Source organism: Lepeophtheirus salmonis, chromosome 13 (genome assembly GCF_016086655.4).
Source record: "Lepeophtheirus salmonis chromosome 13, UVic_Lsal_1.4, whole genome shotgun sequence".
NCBI lineage: Eukaryota > Metazoa > Arthropoda > Copepoda > Siphonostomatoida > Caligidae > Lepeophtheirus > Lepeophtheirus salmonis.
In genome coordinates, this window is record NC_052143.2 from 27,383,321 (window position 1) to 27,396,764 (window position 13,444).

At 28.4% G+C, this 13,444-nt stretch overlaps 1 protein-coding gene across 2 annotated transcripts in view; it reads right to left on the bottom strand.

Moving 5' to 3' along the window:
• Positions 1-1,945: 1,945 nt before the first annotated feature.
• LOC121127670 (uncharacterized) overlaps positions 1,946-13,444 on the bottom strand; it is a 103,858-nt gene continuing 92,359 nt past the window's right edge. Inside the window, exons 1-5 of one of the 2 annotated variants that reach the window (XM_040723099.2) lie at positions 4,484-4,578; positions 4,301-4,420; positions 3,417-3,596; positions 2,897-3,074; positions 1,946-2,677 (exon numbers count right to left, since the gene is read on the bottom strand). In XM_040723099.2, coding sequence (XP_040579033.1) covers positions 2,125-2,677; positions 2,897-3,074; positions 3,417-3,596; positions 4,301-4,418 — 1,029 coding nt within the window. In that variant the 5' untranslated portion in view covers positions 4,419-4,420; positions 4,484-4,578 and the 3' untranslated portion in view covers positions 1,946-2,124. Of the gene's footprint in view, positions 2,678-2,896; positions 3,075-3,416; positions 3,597-4,300; positions 4,421-4,483; positions 4,579-13,444 lie in introns of those variants that run through there. The other variant, XM_071892649.1, reaches the window with a different exon arrangement.

The following is a 13,444-nucleotide window of genomic DNA, read 5'->3' on the forward strand; positions in this document are numbered from 1 at the left end:
CAAGATCATTAACAACTTTTAAATGAATGAATGATAGTATAAAGAGCTTGTTGGTAGTCATCATAAGTCAGAATCATCTCAAAAAAAAAATCTCTTGGAGGTACAACATTGAATTTTTTCTAACAAAATCTTTCAAGTTTTTGTATATTAATTCATTTGAGAATAAAGAACGGTTTTCCTTGAGTTTCATAACTCAAGTTTTGTATCCGTTTTTTTTTATTCTGATCTTAATGCACTATCAAATAGAGCTAATACAAAAAGTCGGACAAGTACTTAAATGCTTGATTTTTTTTTTTTTTGATCAACATCAAAAAAAAATAATTTGTGAATTTGTGAATGTTTTATTAAATTCAGGTCATTATTAGGTGCACTTAGTCTTTAGTCTAAAAGGAAAAATTTGCGACCCTCGCAACTCAAAATTTCTCAAATTTAAAAAATAAGCTATATCCTACCCTTGAACTCCCTACAGTCTAGACTGTTCTCTTTGGACTTTGGTATTTTTGGGCACGTCAAGGGGCAGCTTTTGTGAGTCTGGTGCACAACGAAGGACTTAATGAAGGGCGTCATTATCACTGATTGAGCCAACATAGATCTGAGCTATGCAAATAACTGCTGTGAAAAGTTAATTACCCGGCTGAATTTGGCTGTTCCGCCAAAAGGTGGCTATATTGATAGAAAATGTAAATAAGCTTTTCCTTGATTGTATTAATGAATTAACTACTACAAATTTGATGATAATTTTTGAAATATAACAATTTTTGTAATTTTCAGAAAATAATTAATATATATTTTTTTTTTGTTCTTGTTTACAGTAACTTTGTTTATTGTCTCGATTGACTAAATCCGATAATTTTTTTTACAAATTAATTAATCTTTTAACAACTTTTAAGTAAATTATTCAAATAAAACACAAAATATCAATGAATATTATTAAATGCATAAACTTTGAAGTAAACTTTAAACATATACTCTACTATATTTTTGCATTAGTGCAATATTTTTGACACTCCATTAAGATGTCAAATAACCATAAAACCATTGTTTGCATTGCTTTGCTGCAATAAATCATGTATTGAATAAGTAATGAGGGTAATTTCAGAATTTTTTTTTAATGTGTTGGCAATGTAATACCAGACACAACACTCAAATTTGTTTGACTACAATATTTAAAAAAATACATTTTTGATGATATTATAATGTACATAAGGAATGTTAAATAAAAAAACTAAAAATTTATAACAATAGAAGTTAGAAAAGTGATTTTTTTTTCTCCAATAATAAGAATAAATCTTGAGCTAAAATTATAATTTGACAGTACTTCTTTGACATGCTGAAAATAAACTAAAAGAAACAAATGTTTTTGTTCACTTGATTTACTGACCACTACTGCAAGGTGCATTGAGTTTCTAACGCCCATTATAATTTATGACCTCGAGCCTAATAGGACTGAACCTTAAATAAATAACTGATTTTTTTTTGGTAACAATTGGAATGGAATGTTCGTTGGATACATTTTCTTTGTATGCGAGGAAGTTATAAATATCTGGTATTTTAGCCAAACAAGGCTTTACTATGAAAATAATGTATAGTTACTTGTGTATGGCTTTTTTCTATAGTAAAATTAACGAAAAAATACTAAGTATTGAAATTTTTCTATAAATAACATATGAGTATTATATATGTATACTATATATCACATATGTTATTACCGAATAAAAATGTGTAAGTATAATTAAAAACTATTTCACAAACAAAGTTCACAGTTCATTGCATTATCATTAAGAGATTCATACTCTTTTTTTCTTTCTTTTTTTTCAGGGAGAATATTTCTATGATGAAGAAATCCGATTCATGTTGGCTCCAGAAGAGGAGAAGGAAACAGAAGATGACACTCAATCCATTGTAAAAAAAGAGGATTGAAATCATGCTCAAAAGAATAAATTGTAAAAAATAATGTTTAATTCATTTTAAATTACATCTTAAATAAAAATGACCGAACATACATAAAAATAAACCTTTTTTTGAAAAATGAAAAAAAGATTTTGTAAAAATTACATATATATAAGTATTTATGAATACGTGTGTTTCAACAAAATTATTAAGCTGGAATAAACCTTAGAGTTGTTAAAATAGGAATGGAAACCGTCCACCAAATCCAAAGGCACTTAGCAATCCAGGCCTTCTTCCTGGTTTAGAACGTGGTGGTCTTTTATTAGGTCGCCTTGGAAGGCCTGGGGGAGGTTGTCTATTTTGGTGGTGAGATGGATGATGAGGTTGGTGGCCATGATGCCCATGTGGATGTTGCTGCTGTTCCTGTTGAAGCTGTTGTTGTTGTTGCAATATATTTTCGGGTAGAAGAGGCTCAACTTCATTTAGTAGAATGGAATCGATCTCGCTAGCCTTTTCACTCTTTTTGACCTCAGCTTTTACATCCTCTCCATTTTGTTTCTTTATGAGTTCAAGAAGTTGATCTGAATCTTCACAAACGATAACAGAGCGGAAATGACAAGCAACATCGTGCCATGAAATGCCATCGTTATATTTGTTGTTAAGGGCAGCAAGACATGCTTCGTCATGGAACTCTTGGAGGCCTTCAATTGTAACTCCTATATCAAACTCTGTCTCAATGGGCCCTTCTTTTACTCCTTCAAAATTGTCTGGTTGTTTTTGCCCCTGTCTAAATGGGAAAATCATAGGTCATGAAAGAAGAATTCAAATACATATATTGTGCTCGTTTATGGAAGGATGCTGAGTATTTACTCAACTTTCACTCTTAAAGCAGAAGTACCATTCATCAATATAATATGTTCAATGTAGTGACGTGTTACTTATAACTGAGTTATAAACATGCACATGTACAATTTCTTACTATTAAAAAAAATACAAAATAACTTACTCTCCAGTAAATGACCAGTACGTATTAGAAGTCTGAGAACTTGTATCAGGAATGCGAGTGTTTCCTGCCCCGGCCCAAAACCAACCATTGGCATTAATTGGTTGTAAATGAGATGCGTCGCAGCCTTTACCCTTGAAATTGCACTTTCTACCTGACGTGTAGATGGAGGATACATTATCTATATTAAAAAAAATAAAGAAAATTAGTATATGAGATACTCTTTTTTTTTTAAATCCTTGATTCGGTTATGTGCCTTGAAAAGGCTTTATGCACCATTAAAGAAATACCTGTTTTATATGTATATAAAAATATAATACATATGCCTAAATCTAAAAAATGCAACCAAATCAATGTGTACTTTTATTATCGAATGATGTAATTTAACTCAATAACAAAACACACAAAAAAAAAAAAAAAAAAAAAAGATAAAAATGAATTGAGTAATAGATATTTCCCTGTATACACCGTGAATATATATATACTTTTGTAATATTATGTAAATATGTACACTATGATTTACCTGCTTGCATAATTTTAGCGAAAGTTTTGAATTCTTCCGGCGTGTCAAAGCTGATCAGATCCATGCATCGATCACGGCAAAAATTTCTTCCGTTAAACCAATCCCAATCCTCAAATTTGTGCCAAGGTTCTCTCCATGAAATAAAATAATTATGACCGCCCCATTCCATATGGGAAATTCCTTAGTAAGAAACAAATACGTTTTATTATTAAATAGTTATAGATAAGTTGTATTCATGTTTCAATGATGTGTCATTGAAGTTAATTCGAAAAAAAAACCAAACCCAAGGAATATACTTGTCTCTCTTGAACATGATCTTTTTATCATACTCATTTGATTATTATTGAAAGAGCACTTTGAGCAACAAAAGATACAAATAAGAGAATAATTCATTTTTAACCTTGAAAAGGATTTATTTAAGAACAAAAATTCTTCAACATTTATTGTTCTACAAGTGAGTATAATAATAATAATAACTGGTGGTTATAACAAATAATAGAAAATAATATTTTTTCTTTTCTACTTAAAAAGAAAACGAGGAGAATCTGAATGACCCTGAAATAGCCAAGGTGGATAAATATTCCTCTCCTCTACAATATGTTAAAAACAAATGAAAAAGAGAAAAAAAGGCGGACACGCTGCTGGGTCAACTCCTAATAAAAAAGGTATGAACAAAATTAGTAAGTCAATGTCCTTTTTTGGCATATCCTTGATATATGTATTCTTAAAAAACTGTTATACCTAGGACAGAATCTTTGATAGCACTGTTCCTCAATTCACTTATTAGTTCAATTTATTTGGCAATATGGTTTTCATTATATTTCGTTCAATAATAAATTGTAATATGCCTACACATCAATAATAAAGATTTAAACAACACCTACTCTTTTTACATTCTTCTAAAATAGGCCTATTTAGTAGGGGTTTTCCATCCGGTCCTATCCGTGCGGGTTTTTGGGCGTATGCAATTGTACATATTAAAGCGAATAGTAAATATTTCATGGCTAGAAATATACACGTAGTAAAAGAATAATATTTTAATATTTAGAATATGAAGACTGATTTACCTTTTGACGTCAGAGTCAATCACACTTGAAGTTATGTATGTATGTATATCACTCGTAACCAAGATCCTCAATTCGACTGAAATGATGAGCGGGAAACTAAAGAACTTTTTAAGATTTTTTTTTTGTACGCGTACTTTTTTCCAAGTTCCTTCTTGTGCCTCGTCCGCGTTAGTACGCAAGATACGCAAAACCTAGCGTAAAGTGAAGGTAGACTGAACAAGGAAGAAAAAAGTGTGTGAGAAGAAGGAGGGCCTTTTTTTAACGAAGGGTCAAGATTTCGATAATGAAAATCCTTTTTGACTAAATATGTCTATGGTTTTGTATTCATTTAACTAGATATATATATACTTTAGTTATTATTGCATTATGGGTGATATTTTCACAATTGAACAAATACATATATTAAAAAAATACATTAGCATTTCACTTTTAATTATACGATATTTATATACAAATATATGAATTTCTCTCCTCACAAAAGTATATGTTCATATACCTAATGAATAAAAGAAGGGAAAGACCTCTAAACAAATTCAAATCATTTCAAGGACGATTTTTTTTACTTTTTTCTTCCTCAGACACTTTCTCAAGTCTATAATACAATCAATGTTTTAATCAATTTTTATCCCCTTATCAAATCATAATTATTTTGAACGCTATCTTATATTTTATCTACATCCAATATTCATTTGTTTTTCTGACAATAAGCATTAAAAATATCAATTTAGAGCAAAACATACCTGTAACGTATACACACATTTTGGATTTTGACATAAACAACATGCTATGAATACAGCTTCTGGTGTATTAAGGGTATGTTTTGTTTAATATAAAGAAGAAAATATAAAATTGTTTAATCCTGAAAGAACAAGTAATCCAATATTATTAATTAAATTTCTTTGTGAAACAGCATCATCCATGAAAAGAAAATGTAAATCACATTTTAATATTAAAAATACAATTTATGTAATATTTTTTGTATATTTGAATAATTAAAAAGATAAGGGATCATAAATATTTTGATGAGAAAATTTAATATGATTTAATAATTTTTGACTGTGCATCTTGTTACTTTTCCGTCTTCAATGTTGCCTTAGCAAACTTGTTTCTGAAGTCGTCTTTAGCCAAAGATAGGATATTAGGTATTAAACATTGAAATAAATTATTCATTATTTGAGGGAAGAGTATTAAATGTAGCTAATGCATAAAACCCTAAATATATATCAAATAAACATTGTAGTGTGAATGCTATACTCAATCTCCTTCTCATTTATATTATGAGGGATATTACCCTTGTTTCGTTTCTCTTTTACTTTTTTTATCATATTCACTAGCAACAAAAAACAACAACTAATCTTTATTTTAAATGAATTTCTAACAAGTTGACTTTAATCAATAGACAACATCTCCTTTCCCTTCTCTCCACATAGTGAGCATTGAAATTAGGAGACTCCTGTTTACCGATTTAACTTGAAGTTGTGTAATCCTATTTCAAAGCTTGAAAATTCGTCAGTATTTGCGGACTCTATATTTGTTTTCCTCCATCACACGTCACTCTCACGGTAAAAACGAACTCCGAAAGAAACGTTCGGATTAATATTTCAAAGATTTATGATCAGTTTAAGGTGTCCAGGAACACAGTCTACCTCATCAAGCAGCTGCTTTCCGGCAAAGCACTAACGTGAACCCGTTTCACATTACGCCTGGTTGTAAATAGATTCGCCAACATTACATCCCTGAAGGCATGAGCATTGGGAAGGCTATCTACAACGAGTGTGCAGCCTATGAACAGTGATACTAATAGAATGAGTTTTCTTTAAGTATAAAAACCCCGTTTTAATTAATGTGCAAAATTTTAAAATAGAGACTAAACATTTATGGGCATGTTCAAAATGAGCAGCTTACCTAAATCGTATTTTTACATATTGATAGTTTTTAAAATTATGCATAATATATTCATATTTTATATTAAAACGCATAAATGAGAAACAAATCAGGAAATTTTGTATTTATAATCATCTCATAAACATTTTTGTAGTACAAAAGAATAAATAAAGTTTTTTATTTTTAATAAATGAGCCCTGAAAGTATATTTGATACTAATATATTATATATTTGGGATAATAAAAAGGAGATTTGAGTAGTTAAAAGGAAAAAAACATCGAAAAATCTGCGCATTATTTGCGGTACGAAAATATTATATTCATTTACAGTGAATGAAATTAGTTTTTGATCCATTTTCAATTTTATAAGTTTGCCCACTGACAAACATTTCATGTATAATTGAATTCCGTAGACTAGCTAGGCTACTCCATGACCTTGATGCGTTTCTTCTTGAGCCACTTTCTTTGGTCATGTGTTTTGGGTGATTGTTGTGCTGTAAGACACTTTGTACTACACATTTTCAGTGCCCATACCCTGAGGTAAGGAGTTTGTCGCCAAAAGGACGGTTCGGTTTTGAATCCATTTTTCAAATGTACATAACATTATGACGTACCCTTGCAGAGAGTTAAATTAAGATATATCATTGTTTTATAAGAGTTATTATATATATATATATATTCATTTCGTTATTTTGAGATACATAGCTATGTATAATGAATGAGAAAAAGGTAATTATAACTTCCATACTTCACTAACTTTAAAGTTGTTCGTTTTGTTTCAAGAATAATTAACTACGTTTTGGGTTGATTTGCTATTTACTTTTCAAACACGAGTAAATATACAAACATTATTATTTATGTATCTTTCTCGAGTTAAAATTATATATATATGTATACATAAGGGTGAGATGGGGCCCAACTAATTCTTAAAATTTGGATTAGTGTTTGGTCCTAATGTCTATTTATTTTGTACCTTGAGTACAAACCCACATAAATGTTGAAAAAAATGACAAAAAAATATATCATGTGGTTTTTCAGTTTTTGTTCCAAAACAGTCTCACCCTATCATACACATAAGGTTAATATAGAAGCTTACTTTTTTAAAAAAAACTTAATATTTAATTATCTTAATTTATAGAATTAAAAATTCTCTTAGAAAGGAAACTCTTATTTTATCCTTTCAAAAAAAAACTTTTTTCACATTTTAAATATAATATATTTTTAAAGAAACAATTTAGTCAATTGATTTTTTGTAAAAGAGGATTCAAAGACTTGCTCTGACGGTAAAATTTTAGTCATAGAAAACGTTATAAGGATGTAATTTTCATTATGTAAATTAATTGAATAATTATTTAATTAAGTTAAAAAAATATATAAAGTCTGAACCCAAAACTTGCATGACTAAATTAAAAAAACTTTACTCTTTTTGGAATCAAGAAAAGCCCCATTTGTGATATGTTTAAATACTATATTAAGATATATTTTTACTTAGTATTTATATTTTATTATATTATCCTCCTTCACAAGCAAAAGCAGCTTCGATACACTGGGGCACAGATTAGTAGCACATAGCGATTAAATCTTTGTGCATAGCGTACTACGCTGTTATGATGGCACATAAGAATTGTACTCATCATATATACTATAGCTAAGATGCTCTCGTCCAAAACATTCTTGAAATTATTAGAGTGATCATGTTATTTTTTAGTTTCTTTTTTAACGTACCGGTAAGTCATATGATTTACATCTTTATTTATGGATGCCTAGTTATTATAAAAAACGGAGCAAAAAACTACTAACTATATATTCGAGTTTTCAAACTAAGATGTTGGTGATTAGGCAAAGTTAACTGATCTACGACTTTGTATTTATTCATATTAAGGTGCAAGCCTTGATTTAATCAGTGTTTTTTTATTTTATTTTAGTATTACATTTAAGCATCTGTCATCTTTCCAAAAAAAAAAAAAAAAAAAAATTATTTGTATTCAATAAAAACTTTAATGGAACTACTTATTAAAGAAAATTTATTCGTCCCCTAACTTGGAATAGCTTAATGATATCTTACAGTTTGAGAAGCAGTTTATGTGGGCATTAAATTTGATATTCACTGAAAAATATTAATTTTTTTTTAATATATGAAAGTTGTATTAATTGATAAAATTCGATATTAAAATAAACATAATGATCAACCTTGAACGAAACATTCAAATATTTATTTATTTAATGTTCACAATTCACTATTTACAAATGATATTATTAGATAGAATTATGAATGGTCAATGAATTTTTATTATATGTTTATATCCTGGTCTGGGTAACTTTTAAAAGTAGAAAAAAAATCAATTAAACAGATAAAGAATTACTTTGGCTTCATTAACTTTATTCTAAATAGTTCATTTAGGTAGAAGAAATATAAGGTACATTATAGTTTACTTTTTTGGGGAAAAAACAAAAATTCGGGTCTTTAAAAAGTTTTGTCTGATAAAAAATTCAATCAAAAAAGTTTTTTTATGAGTATTGGATGATAGATTAACGGCCTTAAAGTTTAACAAAAAAAAACAACAACTGTGATTCTGTTTTTAATCTTGTGTTTAAGGGTTAGTTTGTCCCTGTTCATTTTTTGTGTAAATCAAAGTGTTTGTTTTAATTTTTCATGAAAGTTTTCCTCATTTAGTGTGCAGTATTTATATGCAAATATGTGTTTACATGTCATTTTGACACAGAAACTTCATATGGGGTCAAGTCCAAAATAAGCTTTATTCTTTGATCTTCTTTTTTTCTGCCAATTATTTATTTTGTTATTTGACTCTAAATCAATCCAGAGATCAAATTGTATGTTAATGAGTAGCTTATATTAACATTTTTGTGTCACTTTTCATTTGATATATACCAATCAAATCGTTTGGCTGTGATACACCAATTAACAGACTGATAGGCAAAAGTCTACATTTCGTCAAAATACTATTATTGTGAAATTATACAAACAATTACTGAGAGGGTGTAACTGGGATAATTTGGGCCCCTGAGTAATATATGACTTTGTTTGGCATGTGATAGTAAATCACATGATATTCCAGCTGTTTTGTAATCAAGGAAATTGTGTCACCCATGTGAAGAAAGTAAGTATTTATTACTATTTTTTTTCTATCATATTTTTTATTCTTTTAATTGCTCTCAATTAGTGGACTCCATTTGTATTACAAAAAAAGAATCAATTATAATTATAGAATATAATGTGGATAATTAAGTTGTAATAAGTTTTACTTTCCAAGGAGACACATTTTTTAGTAACATAATAAAATATATGAGATGACATTTATGGTTAATATGAGACCACTAATTTGGCAAATATGGGTAATGGCTTTGTGAATGTTTCTAATATTGTCATGGTGCTTCCAAATTCTCAATTTGATGGAGTTACATGCGGAGCTTGTGCAACTTTGAATTTGGGATTGATTTTTAAAAGTTTTCAAAGTAGGAGGGGAGGTCTAGCCTATAAGAAGCATGATAAACACTTTTTACCTCCATTATATGAGCCGTATAAGTAATTTCATCAATCAAAAAATACTGTTTATACATTATTACCTAATTAGTAGTAAAATAAAAAACAATAAACCAATTTAGTTTCATTTGTGCATTGTCCATAATAAGGGCCATTTGCAGGTTTTCAAATGATGTCTGTAACTTCAAATATTTTTGCGTGTTAGAGATAGGTTCTAAAAATCTAAATGCGATATATAAAGTTAGATCTACTGTGAAAGTTCTAGCTACATCAATGACCATAACAGATTAAAAAAAATAGATGATATTGAAGAAAAAACCATCTCAAAATACCACAGTACATTTACTCTTAATAAGCTACTTCTAAATATTTATAAAAATTATTCCAACTTTGTCAATCGTATTTCTTATACAACAAAACCCTTTAAAATCTTCTATTTTTTTTTTTTTCCACAAAAGTGCAATGACTATCACCTTAATGCCTATAGGTACGTATAGACATACTTAAATTTAAAAAAATTCTTTAAATATTTCTCGAAATATTTATTAGATCCTTACAAATTTATATATACTTTCATATGTTTTATATTTATTTGGAACTATTTAAACTAAAATGCATATAAAAAATGACATTACATTAACTTACGGTCTTTCTGCAAGAAAATGAATCCCTAGGTATAAAATTATTATTAAGAATGTGAAAGCGGTCAAAATCCTCCTGAAAATCCCCCTAAAAAAGTATAAATGAGTAATTTGTAAAGTCTGAAAAAAAAAAAACCCGTTATTTTTTGTAATTCTGAATTCATTTGTCATTCGATTTTAATTTTTTTATGTGCTGATACACATGATCACAATATCGGCCATTTTGATATATCAGTTTTTATTCGTCATTTCTCTGGAATTTTTCACTATTGAAAAAATTGAAAAGAAAAATAAATTAAGCAGAAAATATATAATAACTTTTGAAATATTTGTTATTTTTACAAAAATAGCTATTTTTAAAAATCCTAAGAATAGGTAATCGTTCATAAGTTTTGAAAAAAAATCCCAAAATGGATTTTCTCCCATTTGTTTCAATTGTAGAAAATTGTGAAATACACCTACTAGCTATTTATCTGTCAAAAAAAAAAAAAAAAATAACAATATACAAGCTGTATGCTCAAATCAAATAATTCTAATTTCTGTTTTTTCTATTTCCGAGTACAATTCTCAATTTTTGCTACACATCTTCATAATGTTTGCATTATTGGATTGTTTATGATAAATACAAAAATTAGACGTCTTTTTGTGTGTTCCGTGAATTTCTACTATTGGAAAAATAGAAAGAAAAAGTCAATTTATGGAAATATTCATTAAATACTTTTGAAATTTAGCATTTTGTGAACAATAACTGTTTTACAAGAATAAATTATCTTTTAAAATTTCGATGAATTTCATCCTAAACAATTTTACTCTCCATATTTTCAATAGTAAAAAAATCGTACACCAAAAGACATCTGACATTTGTATCGTTCAAAAACAAACAAACTTAGCAAAATGGCTTATGTTGTAAACATACCTTGCAGATATGTGTACCAAAAAAAAAAAAAAAAAAAAAAAAATGAATGACAATTCAATTAAAACTAGAAAATAACGGTTACTTCATGACATTTTACTCTACTTATTTCAAAATTAATTCACGATAACTTTTAATATTATCATTTAATGCATGTATATTCATAGAACTCATTTCCTGATGCTATGCGAATGATATTCTACAGTTAATTATATTTTAGGGAAAAGATAAAGTATTTTATCAGGATTTTAATTTTTGTTTTACACTAAAAATATAGTTTTTAATATGTGAGTTGATATCATATTTAAAAATTGTTACTAATAATTACAAAAAATGAGAATAGAAAATGTTCGAGTGTAACACACCTTTATCTCATGTTAAAAATGGAAGTTCTAACTCTTTCGATTTCAAATCCTGTTTAGAAAATATTTTATGAAATACACACATGTAAATTAGGGTGTTTCTTATTTGTCATTTTGATGAAAAGTTCAAATCGCTGGGTAAAAATTTATCGAAGTTTTAAGCATAAGTACCCTATATATGCATATGAGCAATGATGACACATAAAGGTAATTTAAAACGCTCGTGAATAACCAAAAAATGGGACTGATTTTACATTTCAAATTAATAAACGATACAACAAAAAAACGGATTTTTGTTTATCAGGAACAAAATGCAAATATTTTCCATACAACACATTCTAAATATAATTATATTAGTTTTCTATTTAAATGTTTTTCATTGTAATTGATATTATGAATATTTTTTCTCACAGAAAAATAAAAATATTTTTTAGACTAAATTAAATAATTGTTTAAAAAATTATGAAAGAAATAATGCAATATTGTAAGATGTTTTCGTTTTCACTGAGGTAAAAGTAACTTTTTTCGAGAAAAAAAATTCCAAAGTTTGAAGCCGTTGAATTAATTACCTCTAAACATTGTTAAAATTTTCCTGAAACTTAAGAAATTGTATTTTTCTATCAAAGGAAAGGATTTTGACCCATTGGTTTGGACATTTCAACCAAATGAAAAATAAGAGACACCCTAATCTGAGTATTTATGTATTTTTGAGAGGTATAGCGTTACTATATGTATATAATTGTTTGTAAATTTTTAAACTAAGCAATCTAGATATCCATAATATTTAATTAAAACCTCAGGAATTTTCCCTCGGTTGAAAGCGCTTTTGAATCTTTATAATAGTTTTAATATGATTAAAAGAATGTTTGTCCTCTGTCAACACAAAAGCAAACTACAATCATTTTTCTAGAAATAATATTATTTCTACAAACTATTTGGATTGAACCTTTGGAGGTATTACAAATTGTACATAAAGAAGACAAAATGGATCCTTATATTAAAATAATGAGAAATTGAGATACATTATTTTAAGAGGTCATTTGGGCATTTTAAGTCTTTCAAATCCATTACAGGTTCTTAACTATAGTTAACATTCTTGAGTATCTTAAGTCATCCCACAAATTTGAGTGCATAGCCTATAAGCAACTCAAATATGTCTATGAAATCAGTAGATACACATTTTATTTTTTTCAATTTTCGAGATTTTAATTTAGACAAGAGGTTTTCTGATGACATTTATTTATGAAATCATATGAAAATAATGCTCAGCATAACTTGAATTCAATATATGAGCCATCATATCTAATAATTGGTTTGGTACAAGCCCTAAATCTCTAGCAGACATTGACTATGTAGTCATACTCGAGACTGGTGCACACACAGAACACACCCTTTCCTCTAGACGAGCCAAGATAGAGTAGTGCAAGGGGTTGGCTTCTAGAGAGTAGGGCGGTTACATGTTGAGATCCCAAAAGTCCGGGGGTTTTCGTTGAACAATGACACGGAGCTCCGTCTTGAGTGAAAAAAAAGTTGTTCCCAAACTTTTCTCTGCCCCTATGTAGCCGTTTCTTATCCAGAAGTTCGATGTAAGCATCTGTATAAGGTGCCTCCTTCCACTCAACTTAAATGGGAGGGCAGACACCACAACGCACAAAACTGG